Genomic DNA, 22,487 nt, shown 5'->3' on the forward strand with positions numbered 1-22,487 from the left:
TTTCTAGGATTTCCATCTATATTTACTACCGCAGTCTCATATATTCATAGTTTCATTAACATGTGTTTTCATTTTTTCTTCGTTTATGCAAGCTGACTCTCTTCCCCTTGAGATGAGCTAATTTTTTTCATTTTCCTAAGGCATCTATACATTATGTTCATTTCACTGGAGGGGAGTACCGGCATTCAGTGTTGTTCAATTCATTCTAATATCATATTAGCAGATTCCACTAATTTGCTTTTTTCTATTATTTATTTATTTGAGATGGAGTCTCGCTGTGTCGCCCAGACTGGAGTGCAGTGGTGCAATCTTGGCTGTCTGCAACCTCTGCCTCCTAGGTTCAAGCGATTCTCCTGCCTCAGCCTCCTGAGTAGCTAGGACTACAGGCACGTGCCACTATGCCCAGTTAATTTTGTAATTTTTTTGTACAAAATTACTAAATTCCATAACTTAGTAGTTCAGTTTCACTATGTTGGCCAGGCTGGTCTCGAACTCCTGACCTCGGGTGATCCACCTGCCTCAGCCTCCCAAAGTGCCGGGATTACATGCCTGAGCCATTGCACCTGGCCTAATTTGCTTATTTTGATAGACATTTCACTTGATCTACTAGCAGACACATCTATATCAATAGATCAGTATATTTCCTAATTGAGCTGCCTTCTCACAACTTCATTAGCCATATTCTAGTTAATGAAGTCTCAAGTGCAATCTATACATAGTTTGAGGCTACATGTGAAAAGACATCATTACAAAAGAATTTATCAGATAACTTTTTTGTATTCTGGGTGATGTTCATCCCGAATGTTGCATTTTGTTTGGGGAACCATAAAGACCTAGTTAAATTGGAGTGAGTCCAGGGAGATAAGCAGTAATGTAATTGAGAAAATGAATCAGATTTTGAAGGAAAAATAAAATGACTTAAATATGCATAGCTTAGCATAAGCGAAGTTTATAAGATAGGCTTAGTAATAGGTCGTAATTTTGGCATATCTCCCAAAAATATCTCTATTTAACATTTCACTAAAATGCCATGTCGAAAAACAAGAAGATGGAAATTTGTAATAATGAATCAATCAATGAACATTTCAAGCAGAAAACTTTTCAGATACAGGCTGTGCCCACACAATGCCAAAACAGCTGTTAGGAATGTGAGTAATTCAGTCAAATCAGTTATTTGGCATCATAACACACTCTCACCCACCACAGTTGCTATAACTTTTTTTATAAAATAAAACTTGATTGAATTCAAACTTTAAAATTTTGAATTCACTCAAATTAATTAGATTTGTAAATAAACAAAATAATAAACTTGTATTGAATAAAGTTATTGGTTGTGTGTGGGAGATATAAAGATGATTCAGACTCAGATCCTGATACAAGACAAGTGTATGCATAGCTTCAATGCAAGAGGGGAAATAAAACTTTCTCTCCTTCCTACAGAATTGCTACTTTCCTGCTCATACTTCTTAGGAGGCTCTCTCAGTAGCCCATTAGATGTCAGACAGAAAGATTGGTGGCAGCCAGTAGTGTTCTACCAGCAATCATTAAGACCATAATTCTGAAAAAAAAAAAAAAAAGTTTTGGCCCCAACACATTTGAATAACATGTACATGTTGCTCATATGAGAATACCAGGACTTCTTTTTTAAATCTTTCCTATTTCCTTTTTTGTTGTTGTTCAGAGGGGAAAGATAAGCAAACTTTCATCCCCCCATGGTATGAGTAGAATCACTTTACGAGCATATGGATATGAAAATCACCTATGACAATTGCTTATAAGATCAGAGTTGTACCCAATTCCTGTCACTAGCTGTAACCCCAACCCCTTTCTTTCCCATCCAAGAAAGCACATCCAAATGCAACTCAGTGAGAGTGGCACTATTAGAGGCATCACCCTGAATCCACTCATCTATACTTTTTAAAAATAAATAATTTGTGAATTTCAGTCCTCTATTGTAGTAATAGGTGACCGCAAAACATTGGCATGTTTTGATCCTATAGTTGAGCAAAGGGCCAAAATATGAGTGAAATTTGAGAATCCTCTGGGTCTTGTGAATACTGCTATAATAGTGCCATCTCTTCCCATTGTCCCAGATGAGGGATATGTGCTTGTTTAGCTCCCAAGTACAGATGCCAGGGTTCCTCTCCATCACTCCATTAGGTGTCCATGGGTGCCCTTTGTTCTTAAAGTTGTGCTGGTGAAGAGGAACTATGGAGTACAGGGGATATTTCTTGCCAAATACCCAGACAACGGTGGTTACGAGAACATTTTCTTCAGCTTCTATTTGAAAAAAATTGGACAAGGGTGAAACCTTTCCAAGGCTTCCCTAGCCTCTATGCTTTTTTTATACTCTAGAATTTTTGACTTTTGCTTTTTGTTTTCATTTATTCTTAATATAGTGTGCCCTCACTATTTAACATATGGTAGCTTGAAAAATATTTTTTCTTGAAACTTTACACAGTTGTAATGTTTTCCTGATTTGTGCTTCAAACATTGAGTTTCATCTTTATAAATAACATTGGAACAAATTTTCATTCCTTGCTTTTTGAACAAATACAGGGTGACCATTTGTAATAGTGTAATAAAAATAAAGCCCTGAAAATGAAAACTTTATAAATATTCAGGATATCTCTTATTAGCTAATTCATTAAATGATGCACTGTCAATTAATTCATAACCCTCCATTACTTACCTGCAAATAAATAATGAACTTGAAGATTGAAAATAATTGAAATACCTACATAAAACTTTAGTTTGAGTATAAACTAAATATGAAATTTTTAAGGATCATTACTTTTTTATATTTTCTTTTTGATATACTTCACTGGCTAATAACAGAAGCCACAATATCATTGTCAACATAAGATAAAACAGGGCAATTTTCTACTTCATGTTTCATGGTACATAACAGATAACAGTTTCTTTCAAGGCTATAGTGAAAAGGCTTTGGCCAACCACTAATTTTAATTGCTAACTAATACCATATACTAATGTTTAAATATTGGCATTTAAAATTCCAAATTGTACTATAAAGTAGAGCTCTTTGCCACTTTACTTAGAAAAATGACAATTTTCTAAGATAACAAATATATTGGCTTCATAGTTCTTTTTTTTAACATTGCCAGACTACTCTGCAAATATTAGCAGAGATGTATCCATCTTGTATTTTCACAATCAAGAAAATTATGTAGTTTGAGCAATTACTACAATAATTTAAACAAAATGGCATTTACCACAGCCCTCTCTTTTTTTCTTGATTGTAAAGTCCTGGATTGTTTGTCTTAACCTATGTCAGAGAGTTGATTGAGTTAACAAACCAGCCACTTACTGGCGGAAATATTGAGTATTATGCCTGAGGTTGGCTGATTGTACTATGTAAAGCCAATACAGTGTACAGCACAGTTGGATTCCCTCTATAACAGAGACAGGAAGAAATGGGCTGGACAAGGGCTGCTTTGTGGATCTTTGACTAATTGTTATGCTTGCACAACAAATTGGAGAACAGGAAAAGAGATTAATTAAACTAGAAAGTAGAGAATTTGGACTTTCTGGATGTAGACCAGCACTCCCTCTAAAGATGAGCATCAGCTTATAGAGAGACTAAAATATAAACATGAATTTCAGCACAAACATGTCAAAGGCTCGTAGGTGCTTTATTGTTGACCTTTATTTCCAGTGATTGTAACAAAGATCAACCTAACTGACAGAAATTAACACAGCATACTATATCTTACCTGCTGGTTTAGTGAGAGGGCCATTCAAAGTCCTCAAAGGGATGTACTTGACAATCTGAAAAACAGTAAATAGTATCCAGGGCTGTGGGAGCCATGCAGAATGCAGTAATCCAGAACCAGATTGAGCCCATGGAAACTAGAAAACATTGTAATTTATTGTTAGCTTTCCCCCAGAGCCTCTGTGACTGCTCTCCTGCAGTCATCTGCTTTAGTTTTGAAATCTCCTCTCTATTTCTCTCTCCTTCTGACTCTTTCTGTTGTTGTCTGTGCCTCACTCATGCACATGCCCATTTATGCATAAGTATTTATTAAGCATTAGCTATTGAATAGACTTTATTTTACATTCTCAATCCAATGGTTTATTTAACTGATAAATCTGCTTTTAATAAAGGATGTTGGTATATTAATATTAAAGCAGTATTATTTGAGTCAGAAAAGTGATAAACTATGTTGTTTATTTTCTTCTGAACATCAGTTTTCTTACTTTTTTATTCTTTGAGTCTCTAATAATAATTACGAGGTTGAGAACAGAAATGTCCATAGCCAGATACACTTAAGTCTAATTTGATGATCATTGAGCACTATGAAGTTAATGGATATTAGCCATAACATGCAAATCTTAAAACTACCTGCTCACAAGTTACAAAAGCTCTTTGTGACAGGTAAAATACTATTAAGTAGTAACATACATTTTCAGTTAGTAGTAATAATTAATATTACTAAGAAAATACCTTCTCTTTGTTTTAAGCCTGTTTCCTTTTACCTCTACTCCTGCCTAGAAGGGGAGAGCAGCTCAGAAAAACAACCTCAGGAACCAAAGGCTTCTAATTGGCCTTGAGAGATTTGACATAAGTAGTATGGCAATAACCCTTGGTGCTCTGATGTTCTTTGCACATGTAGATTATATGGTCTTCAGAGACATTAATTAATATTGCCTCATAAGAGCTCAGGAAGGTGGTTAAATACTAATAGAGGCCCATAATCCCTTGTCCAAAACCTTTGGGGTCCACGTTTTTCAGAATTTAGAATTTTTCAAATTTTACAAAGGTGCTGCTGTACGTATACTGTATATTATATATACACCCACCCAGAGTGAGGTATGGGCCAGCACCCCTTAATAAAATGCATTAATACTTTCATAGCTAAATGTATGAAAATTCGCAAAATAAGATAAATAAATGAAGACTATAAATATCCTCAGATCCCTTCAGGTCAGGCTTTGCCACCAAAATTTATGAAATTAGATAAACAAGTTAAGACCACAAGTATCCTCAAAGCATTTCAGGTCAGGCTTTGTCACCCAATGAGTTAGGGAAAAACAAACTCATTTTTCAGAGATTCTTTGATTCCATAGTTGTAGATAAAGAATTGTGGAGCTACCCTTAGCCTTGGCCAATGAGATAATGAAACACGTAGTAAGACCAGGAAGTACAGACGTGATTTCTGACTCTCTGTGACCTTTTTCTAGAGCTATAGGAATATATGTGCCCCTTTTGACAACATACACTGCATAGTAACCTTGGAAAAAAACATATTTAGGGAAGGTACTGTCAGAGTGTCACTAAAGAAAAGAATGATCAATTTAGTACATGGATTTCAGAAAAACTAGCCATGTATCTACTTTGCTCAAATTTTTCAAGAAAAATTATCTATTTGGCATTACTGTAATACTGACAATATTTATTTTTAACACCTACAGAAAATTATTTTGCGTGTACAGCCAATGCTGCTAGAGTGCTTGTTTTATAAAAGTTAATTTGTTCCCTTGGTATTGGGATGTTTGAGAACAGTTTGAACTTAAGACAAATTTTGCGTTTGCATATGCGCAATTCCATCTGTTAAAAGCACTAGATGAATGCAGAAAACTGCATACAGCAGAATGAACTGCATAAGAATACACAAAATGGGCACATGTATATACCTGAAATATCCATCAGATATTTCAGCTCACCACATGTGGCTAGGAGCCTGTCCCATCCACATCTGGTATTTAGAACTTTCCGTCCTAGTCAGATAACTTTCCTTTTCACCATTTCACAATAACTCACAATTTGCAACTCTTCTGACACCCACTTTCACAAGATAAAGTGTCATATTTGGTATGGCATTTGTGTATCCCTTAACCATTAATATATGAAAAACTATGCTGTCATTCTTATTAGGTTCCTTTTTTTAATGTGTCGTTGATTATGTTTTTGAATGTTGCATCCCTAACCTCATTTTTTCCGTAACCCTCTGGTTATGTGTGATTTTGCATAGTGCAGTGAACTGCAGAAATGCATGCTTTGTCTTGTAGCCGAACTGACTGTATGTGTTAATGAAATGCAAGGGACAAAACACCCTGATAGACACCCTGATAAGATGCCACAGTATTTCTGAGCAGAGATACTCTAATTTCTTGTGAAAACTTTCTCTAACACATTATCCAAAATAAGGTTTATCGTCAAAAAGAAAAGAAAAGGCGGGGGGGAAAACTATGCATGACACATTTCTTCTTCCACTTACCTTTTGGAGACAGAGGCGATGTTGTTTCTGAAGGCTTATACTTCTATTAGCAGCTCTGCCACACTTAAAATGTCTCAGATCTACAGTTTGGAGGAATTTTGCTCCTGAGAAATTATCTTACCAAGTTATTTTAGGACCTCAGACCTGAAACTGGCTACTATCCAAGTATATTATGTGAATTAGACCTTTCCATCTGAAAACTTAATTTATTTTCAGAAAGCTTTGTAAGTATGTCTGGATATCTACATTTGCATAATCACCACTCCCCTCTTCTGCCTTCCTCTCTCTCAGGCACAGAAGTGCGTGGTTGCCACATATATTTGGAAGTGAGTGTATGTGACTTTCAAACCCCTAGAATTGGTGTTCTAGAGCTGCTGACACTGAACACTAATGTATTTTTCATTAGTGTTTAATGTTGGGAAATCCCATTTCACGGAGCCCAAGGATTAAATTACTTCATTTGGGAGGGAACAAGTGCATTCCCCATCTTTTTCCTGAGGTGAAAAGGAGAATGAATCTGAGATCATTTGCATTTCATATAGGCTTAAGGTCTGGACGTATTCCACTCAGTGCAACAATCCAATATTGTGAAAGCGTTTAAAGACAATATGAACTAGTAGGGAAACTTCCACATATTTGAAATGTGGAAATAAAAATACACAGTAAAATAGATAAAAATCAAAATATCCATATATATTATATGGATATGCATTATATGTAGATAATCTAAATGACTAGACAAAGCCGTTCTACCTGCAGCAGAAATGTTATAATAATACTATGATTGCACTTTTCAATGAAGTAAAATTTTTATCATTTTTCATAATAGAGTTGCAAAGATTTTGAGGTAATCTAGCAAGAAATAAATCTAGATGTTAATGAGATATTCTTTTTCTTTGGAACAACTGTACTGAAGAGAAACCCGTTCTCTTGCACAGCTGTGCTGACAGAAACCCCTACTGATTAAGCTAGTAGCTGTCACACATGTTTTTTAGAGGAGTTCTGAACACAAGACCTCAAATTGACTCCTCTTCTTCTAACCTTGAACTCCCACCTTTTGCCTCCCTTCCCTCGGGTCATTAAGTGCTCTCCCACGAGTGGCATTAGACAGTAGATCTGTAGTGTGTCACTGGTGCTTTTTTCACATCGTGAAGGGGCATCATTTTAAGTACCTTCTTCAGAGTATCATTGTCCTTTGTTATAGCTCTGGGAGGCATTCCACTAAGATCTTCAAGGGGAAAACCTACTTGTCTGTCAATTGAATAGATAGCAAGTGGCTACAACAGAATGAGAGCCAAAGGAAACACAGAGGTGGTTATCTGGGTCCCATGATCCAGTCAATCCCTCTTCTACTAGCAAAAGATTTTAGAGATCTTGCTCTGTACCCAGCACTTTGCTCAATGTCATACAGCATACAGGAGAAGTAGAAGGAAACCTTATTCTAAGAAACATGCAGTCTACTTTGGGAGAAAAGACAAAACACATAGGATGTGATGGGGATGCTATAATATTGCCAACACAGGGGTCAAATTTATGGCAAAACCAGTAAATGTTAAAGTCATAGAAGAGAGTCATGTTTATGTTCCGAAATAGCATAATGGAAAGAGTGCTGGGCAGAGTACTGGGATTTCAGATAACATAACCTGTGGGGGTGGGGGAGAGTTTTAAGTTCAGTCTATCTGTTAAAATGTCACTTGATTTACAAAAGCATGTGCAGAAAAAGAGTAAAGGAATCATCTGGCATGGGCAGGAAAAAGTATACAAGTTGAATGACCTTGAGCAAGTCAGTTCACCTCTTTGGGTCTTGGATCTCTCATCTGTAAAATGGTGAGTGGAGAGAGGCAAGCTTAACTAGATGATCCCTATGATTTCTTCCAGTCTTATAATTTTATACTTTTACACTTTTATTACATTCAATAAACAAATAGTCAACAAAATGCATGTTCAAGCGCATTTTACATGAATTAAATTTAATTGTTGGGAAAAGGGATTACTATTATTATCTTTATTTTACAAGTGAGGGATTAAAGCTTCTAAAGGGTGGATGCAGAACTTAAACCCAGATTTGCCATACATCCCAGTCCAAGTCCTCTGCACTTTCCACTATGCTGTGTTGCATACCATTACACCACAATGCCTTCCTTTCTACATTTAAGGAGTCATGGTCAAAGAGAGAAGTAGACATAATAAACCTAACTGAAAAATCAAGAAAATGTGGACAATTCTTTGTCTCTAAATCTTATGAGGGAAAAGAGAACTCATATTACAGAGATCTGCAATACAGGGAATGAAGCATTAGCTAGAGAGTCAGGAGATGTGAGTACCTAGTCCTGGCCATGCCACTAACTTGCCAAGTGACCCTGGACCTGTTTTCTCATTTGCAAAATGAGAGCATCTCCAAAGTCCTTTGGGTTTCAACATTCTGTGCTTCTTTGAGTCCCCAAAATGGAAAGCACACTTCTAGTTATGGTTATAAGTATGAGCCCAGAGGTTTAAAAAAAGTTAATGAGATGTTAAGTATTTGTGATGATTTTTTTTAGTGGACATGGGATTTGAGCTGGGCCTGGAATAATGGGGGTGATTTAGGAAATTCATGAAGCATTTTAGTTCTTTTTAAATATACAAGAATGGCTGACCATCTAAAGGAATCCTTTATATAAAATGAATGATCACCACTCCCTTCTCTATCTATCTTTTGTACAATTCAGATTTTCATATAGTGAGTTTATTTAAAGGGAGAGCCACCTGTGCTAGAAAATACAGCCAAGAATTTGTCATGCTCTTGGGAGAGTAATATTGTTTTTAAAAATAAAAACCATGCCAATGTCTTTAAAATTCAAGTTTGAAGTAAAAAGATTGAAAGAAGTGATTTTTTTTTTCTGTGATCAGCCACTGCAAAGTGGGCCTCAGCACAAACCAGCTGAGCCCTTTGCTAGGCATCGAAAGCCTCTGGCGTTTTTCTGCTTTTCAACTCTCAGTCATTTGGGAGGTGGGACAAAGCCATGCTGTCTACAAAGTTTATCTAGAACGTGCTGGTGTTACAAGAAATCACTTGACATCTATTATGTTTCTCCTGTGGAAGAGAGGTGGCTATTAGCTACAATAGTGATTTCTTTTTAAAGGGGTTTAATTGGAGTATTTCTCATGGGCCAAATTCTAACTCACTGTCTTTACGTGTGCCTGTCAGGAAAACAGTGGAAAAATACCAAACAATAGCAACAACAGAAGTCTGAGGACCGCTGTCCCAGGCTGCCCCTCTGTAAACAAGCAGAAAAAAATCTGTTTCCCTGCTGCCTAAGCTGCTGCTAACATGGCAGAGCTCCTAGAAAGGTGTGGCAAAGGGAAAAAGGTGCAGACTGTGCTTTGCATGGCCATGGAAATATGTATAACAACTTGAACAAACTCCTTTTAGCCTACCTTTTACAAATAACACTCTAAGCTGGGGGGGCTGGCAAAGAGATTAGTTTCACACAGCCAAGTGACACACTCGTGAGCTGTTTTTCTAAAATATGGATTTGCTCCTGTATAGGCAAGCTCACATCCTTTCCTGAGGTAAGCCAGAAGGTGGCCTTATATTTTTATTTGAAGTGCCAAATGATCTTCCTTGCAACAAATTTTTGCCTTTTACTAGTATTTTCTGAAGTGAGAATTTTGCAACTGATGGAAATCAGCTCACTTCTATTCTGTAACTTGGTGTCTTGTTAATGATTTATTTGTTCAGTAGCAGAAACTATGACAAATGGTGTGAGGCGGCCTCATTTACTTTTTAGCTGCTATAGCCCTAAAGAATTTACATGTAAATGCAACTGCAAATGTTTTAAATTTCATAAGCATGCTGCACGTGCCTTTGTAAGCTAAGTGGCATTTTTACAGATAGACTGAACTTAAAACAACCTCCCTCACCCCACAGGTTTTATTATCTGAAATCCTGGTAAGTCTGTTGTGCTAGTTTCCCTGACTGCCAAGTGGGAGAGTAAGTCTCTATTTTGTGTTTCTCTTCTCTCCTCTTTAGATGTGCAGAGCAGCCCACACAACCAGTTCACCTTCAGACCCCTCCCACCGCCACCTCCGCCTCCTCATGCCTGCACCTGTGCCAGGAAGCCACCCCCTGCAGCGGACTCTCTTCAGAGGAGATCAATGACTACCCGCAGCCAGCCCAGCCCAGCTGCTCCAGCTCCCCCAACCAGCACGCAGGATTCAGTTCATCTGCATAACAGCTGGGTCTTGAATAGCAACATACCATTGGAGACCAGGTACTTAAGCTATTATTGATCCCACTAAACTTAAGTATTGGCAGAGGATGGTTCCACTGATTGCAGAAACTCATTTCATCACACACATCTGCAGAGACGCACAAATGCACAAACAGATACATACCCAGATGCATGGGCAAAAAGGAAGACTCCTTCACAGGCACAGATGTGCAAACAGACACACACATCTAGATCCAGCCACAGACACAGACCAGAGCAGATACACGTGAAAAGATGAAGCCGCAGATACATAAACACCCTGCTGTCACATATTCACAAAAACATAAAACAAAGCAATTATCTAAGCTGTCACTGAAGCCTCAAAGTGAAACGCAATTGTCCCTTGGTTTAAAAAACTACAGTATTACAGGAAAACCCAAACACAACTGGAGGAGGAGTGATCATTTCTATTTTATTTATTGTAAGATTCTTTGAAAAAATAAGCTGCCTTCAAACATTTAAAAAAATAAAAGGATCAGCCTCAAGTAATGGAAGTATATGTGTACATTTAAACACTAAATTCTGCCTTTAGGGTTAAGCTTTTGGTCTTTCGAGAAAAAAAGTTTGCCTGTTTTTCTTTACATGTTTAGTTTTCTAGATTCATTCCTCGGAGCTTTGTCGTGATAAAAGTTCTACTCTTTGCAGTTCTAGGTCCCTTGATCATGATAGATTTTAGCACTAGATACAATTAACAAAGAAATTACTCATCATTTCTAGTCACTTTCTTAAATCAAAAATTACAACTTTATATTGACATAGAAAAACATGAACTAATAGAACATAGCATTCTATTTTCTTTGAAATTCAAGGACTTCCCCTTGGCCGGGCGCGGTGGCTCACGCCTGTAATCCCTGCACTTTGGGAGGCCGAGGCGGGTGGATCACGAGGTCAGGAGATCGAGACCATCCTGGCTAACACGGTGAAACCCCGTCTCTACTAAAACACACAAAAAAAATTAGCCGGGCGCGGTGGCGGGCGCCTGTAGTCCCAGCTACTTGGGAGGCTGAGGCAGGAGAATGGCGCGGACCCGGGAGGCGGAGCTTGCAGTGAGCCGAGATCGCGCCACTGCACTCCAGCCTGGGCGACAGAGTGAAGACTCCGCCTCAAAAAAAAAAAAAAAAAAAAAAAAAAAAAGGACTTCCCCTTGATTTTTTGTGTGCCTTATTTAGTTCTACAATGGAAACTTTTATTTTTGTTTTATTTTTATAGATTCAAGGATACATGTGCATGTTTGTTATATGGATATATTGTGCAGTGGTGAGGTTTGGTTTTCTAGTGTACCCATCACCTAAAGGGTGAACATTGTACCCAATAGGTAATTTTCTAACCCTCACTCCCCGCCCATCCTTCCCTTTTTGGAGTCCCAAGGGTCTATCATTTCCATTTTTATGTCCATGAATAGCCATTGTTTAACTCCCATTTATAAGTGAGAACATGTGGTATTTGGTTTTCTGTTACTGAGTTAGCTTACTTTGAATAATGGCCTACAGTTCTATTCATGTTGCTGCAAAAAACCTGATTTACTTTTATGGCTCTGTGGTACTCTGTGGGGTATATATACCACATTTTCTTTATCCAATTATTCATTGATGGACACTTAGGTCAATTCCATGATTTTGCTCTTGTGTATTGTGCTGTGATAAACACATGAATGCAGATGTCTTTTTGATATAATGATTTATTTTTCTTTGGGTAGATATCCAGAAATGCATTGATGAATCAAATGGAAGTTCTATTAAAAATTGCCATACTGTTTTCCATAGAGGTTATGTTAATTTTTATTCCCATCAACAGTGTATAAGCATCGCCTTTTCTCCACATTTTCACCAACATCTGCTGTTTTTTGACTTTTTAATAATAGCCGTTCTGACTGGTATGAGATGGTATTTCATTGTGGTCTTAATTTGCATTTCTCTGATAATTAGTAATGTTGAGCATTTTTTCATGTGTTTGTTGACCACTTACATAGCACCTTTTGAGAAATGTCTGTTCATATCCTTTGCCCACTTTTTAACAGGAATTTTTGGGTATTTTTTTCTTGTTGATTTGTGTAAGTTCCTTATAGATTCTGGATGTTAGTCCTTTCTTGGATGCATTGTTTGCAAATATTTTCTCCCATTCTGTGTGTTGTCTGTTTACTCTGTTGATTATTTATTTTGCTATGCAGAAGCTTTTTAGCTTAACTAAGTCAAATTTGTCTATTTTTTGTTGTTGTTGCATTTGCTTTTGAGGTCTTGGTCATAACATTTCTTGCCTAGGCCAATGTCCTGAAGAGTTTTTTACTAGGTTGTCTTCTAGTATTTTTATAGTTTCTGGTGTTATATTTAAGTCTTTAATCCATCTTGAGTTAATTTTTGTATATAGTGAGAGATAGGAGTCCAGTTTCCTTCTGCCTATAGCTATCCAATTTACAGAAACTTTTTCTAAAGACATTTGTATGTAAAAAATGGGCATAATATACCGCTTGATAAACAATGTCTGGTATCACCTTCTAACCTGATCTCTGGGAATTGGAATGGAAAGAGAAGGACTAGTCAACTCTCATAAGACCGGTTGTTGTTGTTGTTGTTTTTGTTGTTTAGCAGCATATTAAATTAAATACCAACCATGGCATCAGAGAATATGTCACCATCAACAAACTGGAAGTACTATGACCCATGTCCAGGAAACAGTATCATCCATCACTTACCAGATTAAATGGTTTCATAAAGGGTGATTTCTGCTATATTCCAAGAGAAAAATATAGCAGTCAGCACTGATGGTGACGATAACGCAGTTAGAACTGAACTAGTGATAGGATTTCTGTTTCTTTTCTTTTCTTTTCTTTTTTTTTTGAGAAAGTCTCCTTCTGTCACCCAGGCTGGAGTGCAGTAGCAAGATCTCGGCTCCTCAGCGTCCAGAGTAGCTGGGACTACAGGCATACACCACCACACCCAGCTAATTTTTGTATTTTTAGTAGAGACGGGGTTTCACCATATTGGCTAAGCTGGTCTTGAACTCCGGACCTTGTGATCTGCCCGCCTCGGCCTCCCAAAGTGCTGGGATTACAGGCATGAGCCACCGTGCCCAGCCCTGTATCTTTTCTTTTCTTTTCTTTCCTCTTTTTTTTATTGAAAGGGGAAGGTGAGTAAAGGGTAAAATGCAAAGAACAATGTATATCTTCTTCAAGGAGTTTTCAAACAGTGATTATTTCCTCATTTTACTTTTAATTCATTTGCAGAGCTTAGTGATAGAGAGCTGAGGAAACAGCAGGGCAATATGGTTAAGTAGCAGTTCTGACAAGCAAACACACTCCTTTCCTCTATAAAGCCAAATAACAGGAAATCTGGGAGAGAGTGGGGAATGGGTTCAGGCAAATGGAGAAAGAAAATTATTCTTATTTGAAATGTACATCTAGGCATGTTTGTACAAACTGCACCCACGGACCTTCTGTATCTATGCAAGGAAAGTATTAATTGGTCTCAGTTTCTTAAGACGCAGAGAAGAACATAAGTTTTCATGTGAGGGTGAACAGAGTACCTTTTTAGTAAATTTGAATATATATTTAGCATCACAATGATGATTTTTTAAAAGCCAGAAATGTTATTAGCTTGATCAGCTAGAATTATTCAAATATATCCTTTAAAATGTTCATTTCTCATGTAGTCAATAAAGGTAACTGTGAGTATCCAGGAACTTATGCATGAACTGTGTAACAGAACCTGTCTGAACCTCGGCCTCCTCATTTGTAAAAATGAATATACAAATGCCTGCCCTCCTAATTAGGAAAATCAAGCTAACATAGTAGAAAGTGCCTCACATACTGTAAAGCACTACACAATGAAAAGGTAACATTACTATCCCTACTAAGTGGCCACTTGCCTTTGCATAAATATCTCCGGAATAGGTAATTGACTAAGTTATTTCACTCCACCTCAAACAACTACTAGAAGGTTCTTTTTGAACCAAAATCTATCTCTTCTTAACTCTGCCCATTTTTCTCAAATCTAATTTTAGGGTCCCACAGAATAAGTAAAATTCCCCTTACAACTGACAGCCCTTCACTGTTCCTGAGTCTTCTCTTCTTTGTGCTAAATGTTTCCCCAGTTCCTTCTACCTGTTCCTCACATTAATTGGTTTCCAATCTCCCTTCCTGGTCTCTTCCTTTAGAACACACTAAAAGTGTGTTTGTCCAAACTGCTCTTGAAATGTAATGTTCAAGACTGAATGCAGGTGTGGGTTCTTATTAGACTCTCTGGTTACAAGAAGCCAAAGACATTCAGGTTGCCTCGAGTAATTGAGAACATCTTTTCAGTGTATGTGTTATCAGTCCCTGAAAACATGGGAAACTCTGGTCAATCCCCAAAGGAAAGGCAAAGCCTGTAGATCTCTAACATTAATAAGACTCAGCAATTCTCTGCATTTTTGCTCCTCTCTGTCTCTTTCTTTGTCCAATAGCTTATTCTTTCCATCAGCTCAATATTTATTTTGTCTACCACATAGTTTCTACTATCTCATAACAATGTCTGGTCTCCACTGCACCACATGACTCCAAGTGTACCTCCTCACACCTCTCACCTCATCCCTTCAGCTGCATGTCCCATTGCTGACTGCGTTATTATCTTGGTCACTGCAGGCTCAAAACCCTAAGAGGGAATTTGATTAACCCAGTTCATCCCTTTTATAGCAGGCTGTGTTTCAGTTTTTTGGCAAGCCCTGCCAATTATTCTCACAGTCAACTGAGGCTATGGGGAGAGAAAAGTCCTGTGATTAAAATAAGCAACAACATGGCCATCTATGGCTGTCCCTTGAGGAAGGACTGGAAGCAGATTTGATGTTCCTTAGATGGGACTCTCAGCAGTCAGTCATTTTGACTGATTCACTGGGGATTTTATGCTATGACCAACAATTAGCCACCTCTCTTGTTCTAATTATGTATTTTGGTTAATGCTGTCTACTCCAGTATCAGCTTTTTTGGTGGCCACATGACACTATCCATACACATTGAGAACACTCGAAACTAAACCCCAAAGCCTTTTTAACATGTTCTGAAGCTAAACCATGTTTCATTTATTCTATAAGTACATAGTTGATTCTTTTTCAATTTTGTGTTTGGTATTTAAGATACCAGTGGAAATATATTTGGAGCCTTGATTTGGCCTAATTTGATTTCATCTTGTTAGCATGTGGAGATGTTGCTGAGTTCAAATTCTACCATACAAGCTATTTGCTTTTGCTCTCAGAATTGTGTCATCTGTAGGCTTATTAGGTATGTTTCCCTCTTTTTTATGTAAGTTATTGATACAGATGTTACATGGGACCAGATTAGGGTCAGATCTCTGTGCATGCCACTGGTGACATTTATCTATTAGGCAACATTCTTTTACTAACAACCCACATTTCTCCATCTTGTTCATAGCCATATTATGGGAGATCTTGTCAAATGTCTTGCTGATATTCAGATATAGTATGCTTACATTCTTACTGATCTTCCAACCTAATAACCATATCGAGAATAGAAATGAAATGAGATTATCTAAGATAACTTGTGCTTAGAGAATTTATACTGCCTTCTATGGTTACTACTTTTTTCCTAAGTGATCACAAATTGTGCTTTTATTAACCTGTTCTAGAATTTTGTATTTAATCAACCTGTTTCTTGGTTTAGTCTAAGGAGTCCATATGCTTCCTGTTTATTTTGAAAACTAAAGCCAATGTTTGCTGTCTCCAGTCTCCTGTCACGCTTCACCCACACTACAGTTGCTAAAACTTTATCAACTGTGACAAGGTAATCCAATCTCCAAGACCTCTCACTACTCTGGGATAGAATTTTAATTCATTTATTATAGAACAGCCAAATGCCTTTTAATGACTGCTTTGCCTATTTTAGCTTCAATTTATGGTTACTGATATTGATTTTACCATTTCAAGTCTATCATCATTCTTTTTCACAAAGAAAACTAGTACAGTAGTTGAGAAGGCCTCCCAGATATTAGTCATCCAATAACAATTTCATGGGTTTCATGTCTCTCCTACCTTTGCTCTTCTTGGTTTAAATATATTTTTTAAAAAGCACTTTTCTGTCATCTTCAGCAGTTTTTTTCTCAAGCCTCAGGCTCATTTGGGGTATAATTCTTCTTAGCATTATTTTCATCGTGCCCTCTTAAACTTATTTATTTTTGGTTTTTATCCCTTTATTTTAGTACCTGTTCTTTAGAAATCCAAACTGAATGTGAATGGAGAACACCCAGTACAGACACACTGGTTTCAACAGGTTAAAATAAATAAATAAAATAAAATAACTTCCCGACTCTCTTAATTCATCTTGATATTAGAGTATCTCAGGGCATGAAATTGTACCTACTTTACTTCAGCAAGCTCTTTTCCAAAAGTCTGGGATTTTGGCCTTATAAGGTACTTACGGACTCTAAGATAAAATACTTCACTTCCTCTAAAGGTTCCTATTACCTTCAACTCACCAGTTTCTCTTTTTCTGAGTCAGTCAGAGAGGCAAGTTTCCTGATTTTCTCTACCTTGTGGGAGGTGTAGTCATTAACACAAGAATTTGGGAACTTGCCATATATTTGCTTTTTGCAAATCGATACAACTAGCAGATGTTTATGGAGTTGAAATCATTCATGTTTACTACCCTTTCCTCCTATGACACTTTTGTGATCTGTGTTGAGAACCAGCATCCATTGTCTTCATCTGGCCAAGTGGCTTATTATAGACTGTCCAATCCACTACCTATTAATCATGTGACATTGGGCATATCACTTATCATCACCATGTCTCAGTTTTCTCATCTGTAAAGTAAGGATAATGGTAAAACCTAGCTGATAGGCCATTGTGAGCATTAAATGAGTTCATAATTGCAATGTGCTTAGAGCAGCCATGAACATAATGAGCACTCCATAAATATTAGTAATAGTAATAGCAATAATCTTCACACAAGAGATTATTTTACTTTTTGTCCCTATTTCTATCTTTGTCTAATTAAAGGTATTTCTACCCTTCCATTCATGATTTCCTCAAAGTAAACGCATACAACATCATTCCACTGCCTTTGTTAGCATGCTTTTAAATAGAATATACTTGGCCTGGCCCGGTGGCTCACGCCTGTAATCCCAACACTTTGGGAAGCTGAGGCGGGTGAATCACCTGAGGTCAGGAGTTCCAGACCAGCCTGGCCAACATGGTGAAACCCCATCTCTACTAAAAATACAAAAATTAGCCGGGTGTGGTGGCAGGTACCTGTAATCCCAGCTACTCAGAAGGCTGAGGCAGGAGAATTGCTTGAAACGGCGGGAAGGTAGTGGGGAGACGGTGCAGAGGTGGCAGTGAGCCAAGATTGTGCCACTGCACTCCAGCCTGGGCAACAGAGGGAGATTCTGTCTCTACATAGATAAATAAATAAATAAATAAATAAATAGAATATACTCTTTCACCACCATGTTCCAAATCATCAGAACCATCCCCCCTCTCCCACATTTTGACGATACATACCTGTGAGGCTTTTTAAGACTGTGCTGTGATCAATCTTCAGAACACCTTGTGCATTGCTGCCTACCTTCTGTTATTCAGAAAAGCAGTGCCCTTTCTACCCAGTACATTGAGGATTTGGTCCTGCCCTGAGCCCTCCCCTACTCAAACGTCAGCCTTGCTATCTCCTTCTCCAAGCCTCCTTCTCGGAATTCCCAACGTCTAGATTACATTTTGGGGGCAGAGTGTTTTTTGCAACCTGGAAAGATGGGCACATTGCCAAAGATGGAGAGGCTGGGTGATGTGTGCAAGCATATGTACTCCAACATCCCTGGACTAAACTACTTATGTCATTGTGAACTTAGACACATTACATAACTTCCATAGACCTGAATTTCCCTGTTTGTTTTGTGTCAAAAATGGCAGACCTTACCTCATGGGGCTGTTTTCAGAACTGAATGAGATAATATACAAAAATGTCTACTCAGAGCCAGGCACATAGAAAGTGTGCAATAAATATTACATTTTCAATTCAGTATACTAGACTGGCACAGACCTGCTGGCAAGTAGACGAATTCAGAGTTACTACAATTCAGAGAGACACATTAGCTTTAATCTGCTGTAAAAACATCCAGTATTCACATATACTTCCCAGTCTATGGATTACTGAGTGTGTCCTGCACAGCGAGGCATTCAGCAAGCATTTACTAATTATTCCTGGTGCACTGCATCTTCTATGAGGAATGAGAATCCCTGTATTCCAGAAATTTATGGTTTAGTACTAGTAACAATAACGATAGCTAAATATACAGCATTACTATATGCCAAGCAGTATTCTAATCCCTTATGAATCAACTTCTTTAACTCGTATGCTAGTACCTATGTGATACGCACTATTTAGTATTGCCATCCTCAACTGAGAGATGAGGCAACTGAGGTACAGAGAGATTAAGGAACTTTGTAAAATCCCGTAGGTAGGACATGGCAGATCCAGGTCAGGCTTTGAACCCAGGCTGTAGGTCTAGCATCTTCATATTCAACCACTATGCATTACTGACTTTCTGTAGTAGGGGAAGCAAAGGTAAATAAATAACAGTACCATCACAAGTGTTTTGTTATATTTAAGTAGTCCCAAGGTAAGAACCCTTGGATGGGAATAGATCTAACCAAAGTAGGAATAGTAGAGATTAAGGAAGTGTTGAGGTAGGTAGAAGGGGGAAAAGTCAAAATTTCCCCGAGAAAATGGCCTAAAAATCATGTTGTTCTAAAATCATGAGGTGATGTTACATGAAAAATGGAAGAAAGGGCGTTCTGGGAAGAACATATCACAATCAAAGTTGTGCATAGTCACCAGTTATCTAAGTGATATTAGGCACTATTCTTTTTATTATTTCTCTTCCTTTTCCTTCATTTGCCATTTAAATACTCTTGACCAGGTTGGCTACTCTGTGAGCAAGCATGTTCTTTCTAGTACTAATGAGAGATAACCATTCTGGAATTGAAAACCTATCATTCCTCATTTTGACAATTGAGAAGAATATTATTTAGTGTCAGAATGATATGACTCTGTTCAATGTCACCTTCAGTATTTGTGAATAAATACCCTATAATCTATCTAGAACTTGTTATTTTCACTTATTTTCCACATTTGTACCTTATTAGATTTCTATCACCCTCAACTAATGCAACAGAATATCAGGAAGAGATATTTCCAAAATCGCAATAAATTTTTCAAAAGAAAAAAAAAAAAGAAAACCTATCATTCTCAAGCTATGAGCCAAAAATCTAAATTTCATACTAAAATTCCTGCTGTTAAACTTCCATATTATCCTTCCTTATCCAGAGGCCCATCCTCAGATATACTAGAGTTTGCAGATCCTTTTATTCTTTGATTTTTTTTTTTTTTTAGAAAGTCTCTTTTTCTTCCCTGTGGCATGAGCCTCAATCCCAAAGCTATCATATGGCTTTGATGGCACAGTCCTGTGCCTGCTTGATAAAATGCTGTGAGACTGGTTAAGAGTTTGGATTGTAGAAAACAATAGAACTGGGTTCAAAGTCCCATTCTGCTCCTTATTAGCTGTATGAGCTTAGGCAAATTACTGAACCTTTCTGAATTTCAGTTTTTTGAACTTAAAAATGGGTTAATAGCACTCACTTTATAAGGTTGTTACAAGTATTATTTCATACCTCACATGAAATTTGCACCCTCATTTTAGTTTCCTTCCCTCTTTCTCTTCCCATGTCCATCCCCTGGCACTGGCTTTATTCCTTTCTAGCTTCTCACAATCATGATTTTCTGCTTTCCTTATTTTCTATAGAATGGTTTTTTCATTCTGTCCATGAAATTATGTGCAAGTAGATTGACCTATCTTTAACACCTGAAGAGGTGCTTATTTCTGTCAGTAATTCAAACACAGCCCCCTTGCTGCAAAGCACTGGAATAGTTCCCTTTGCTTCTCAGCCTCTTCATCCAGGTTCACTTTTAAGTGGAATTGCAGCCATTTTTGTTTACTATTGTTTACTCTCTTTGCTGTCCCCCAATTCAAATTCCTAACTCAGAGTCTACTTGATATTCTATTACTCATGATAATTTTCGGCCGAGTGTTGGTTCAAGATAACTAATTTTGCTTGGCCTGATCTTAGATGGTAATTATTTTTTCAGAATGATGATAATGGATAGTAATCATGATCTATTTACCGAAATGAATCTTACTCAAAGGTTTTGCTGTGATTATCAACACTAGAGAAAACCTGGAGTTGGGATTAACATGACCACTTCAGTTCACAAAGACAAATCAGAATTGTATGCAGGAATCATGCCGGGGCAGGAGAGTGCAAGTAACAACCATCTTCATTGATTTTTAGCATATTCTGACAGATGGCTGTAGCTTGGTATGAGGCTAACTGCCCTTGCTGGCTTTAGGCCAATGTGACAATTAAATGGAGTCTACAGGGTTATTTTTATAAAAGAAGAGCCAGGGCCATTGGTGAAGGAGATTTTGGCAAGGAATGGAAACAGAAATGAAATTTGTATGACCAATATGTGTTACTATACTTGCAGAGCTAGTGTCTATCTTGGGAAAAAAAAATAATCATTTGGAGGAAATATTCATTAATGGTGATTGCAGTAATTTATTTATGGAAAAATACCCTTTAAATATTAACCAATAAATGTAAGTTCTCCAGCAGCAGTAATATGTCTTTATTATACAGCACTGCTAAAATCTACCTAACATTTATAAGTAGTTTTTTTCTAGGACATTTGCAATGGAAAAATAGAGACATAATTTTTTTCCTTCAATAATGACTGGAGAAAAAAAAAATCTCAGAATGTACATATGCAGTGCTTAGATCCAACAGTATCTCATGCTTTAATCCTTTAACAGCATGGAGGTTAGCAAAAATCTATCTTCAGCCACAGATTTAAAGATTCTTTTTAAGACAGGAAAAGACGCTGTAGAACTAATCTATGACCTATAAATCCTGTTTAACCAAGCTCAACCAAGCTTTTCAGCCTACACCACATGATGGATGTGGAATGTGTTAAATTTACATGAAAGAGAATGCTGTAGTCTTAAAATATATTTTATATGTTGAGAGTAAAAATATAAGTCTATTGTGCTTAGGCAGTGAAGAACAATACTTTGGAGATCAGTGTGATACAGTTTCTAGTTACTTTGGTGGCAGTATTATTTTTAAACATGCTTTTTGACTGACTATTCTCAGTTTCATTTCCAAATAAAACCATAGGCAAACATAATTTGTTTCATTTTATAAGGAAAGAAAGTTTCACCATAGGTGAGATGAGATCTGATTTTAATATGGAGAAGATTTACTTAGCAATGCAAATGTGAATCTAAATATGTTTTAGGGAATTTTTAAAAATGTGTTGATTGATGTAATATATGAGCATAGCAAACAAAAATTAAATTTTAGTGAAATCTCTGTACCCATTCATTTTGCCCTCCCTCACCATATACTTATACACGTCCCTATACCAGACTATATTTAAAACAGAGATGTATGGTTTTGAACAAGAGAGAACACAAGTTCTTAACAACTTCATTTACTACAAAGTTACTTATCCAGTGAATCATAACAAATATTTCCATTACCATGTCAAGTTGATAGATACTGGTCTATTTTACTAAGAGCATGAAATATATTTAAAGCAACAGGAAATAAATTTCCTATCAATTATTCTTATTTTCTATCTGGGTGTTCATGTGTATTTGCACGTGTGTGTGTGTGTGTGTATGTGTGTGTGTGTATCAAAAAGATGTTATATTGAACATCTCCCTTTAGAAGAATCCAGCTGGTTCTATATTAATTCCATAACACAAAAATGTTTGTAGCTTTAAAAGCAAAATGTAAGATCTGGTTAAATCTTGAAGTCTTTGAAATGTGTCTGCAATAATTGTGAAAGTGTGGTACTGAGCATTTTATTTAAAGAACAAGAAAGCTCAAAAAGAATTGTCCCCTTTGGTGAACAGATAAGCAAATAAATAGTAACATCTGCTTCTCCATTTTGTTA

General features: G+C 37.1%; 1 protein-coding gene across 2 annotated transcripts in view; it reads left to right on the forward strand.

Moving 5' to 3' along the window:
- The first annotated feature begins 345 nt into the window (after positions 1-345).
- The window catches only part of TENM1 (teneurin transmembrane protein 1), a 385,367-nt gene continuing 363,225 nt past the window's right edge, over positions 346-22,487 (forward strand). For both annotated transcript variants that reach the window (XM_009198225.4, XM_017954358.3), the window contains exon 1: positions 346-10,492. In XM_009198225.4, coding sequence (XP_009196489.2) covers positions 10,377-10,492 — 116 coding nt within the window. In that variant the 5' untranslated portion in view covers positions 346-10,376. The remainder of the gene's footprint in view (positions 10,493-22,487) is intronic.

The sequence above is a fragment of the Papio anubis genome, chromosome X (genome assembly GCF_008728515.1).
Source record: "Papio anubis isolate 15944 chromosome X, Panubis1.0, whole genome shotgun sequence".
NCBI lineage: Eukaryota > Metazoa > Chordata > Mammalia > Primates > Cercopithecidae > Papio > Papio anubis.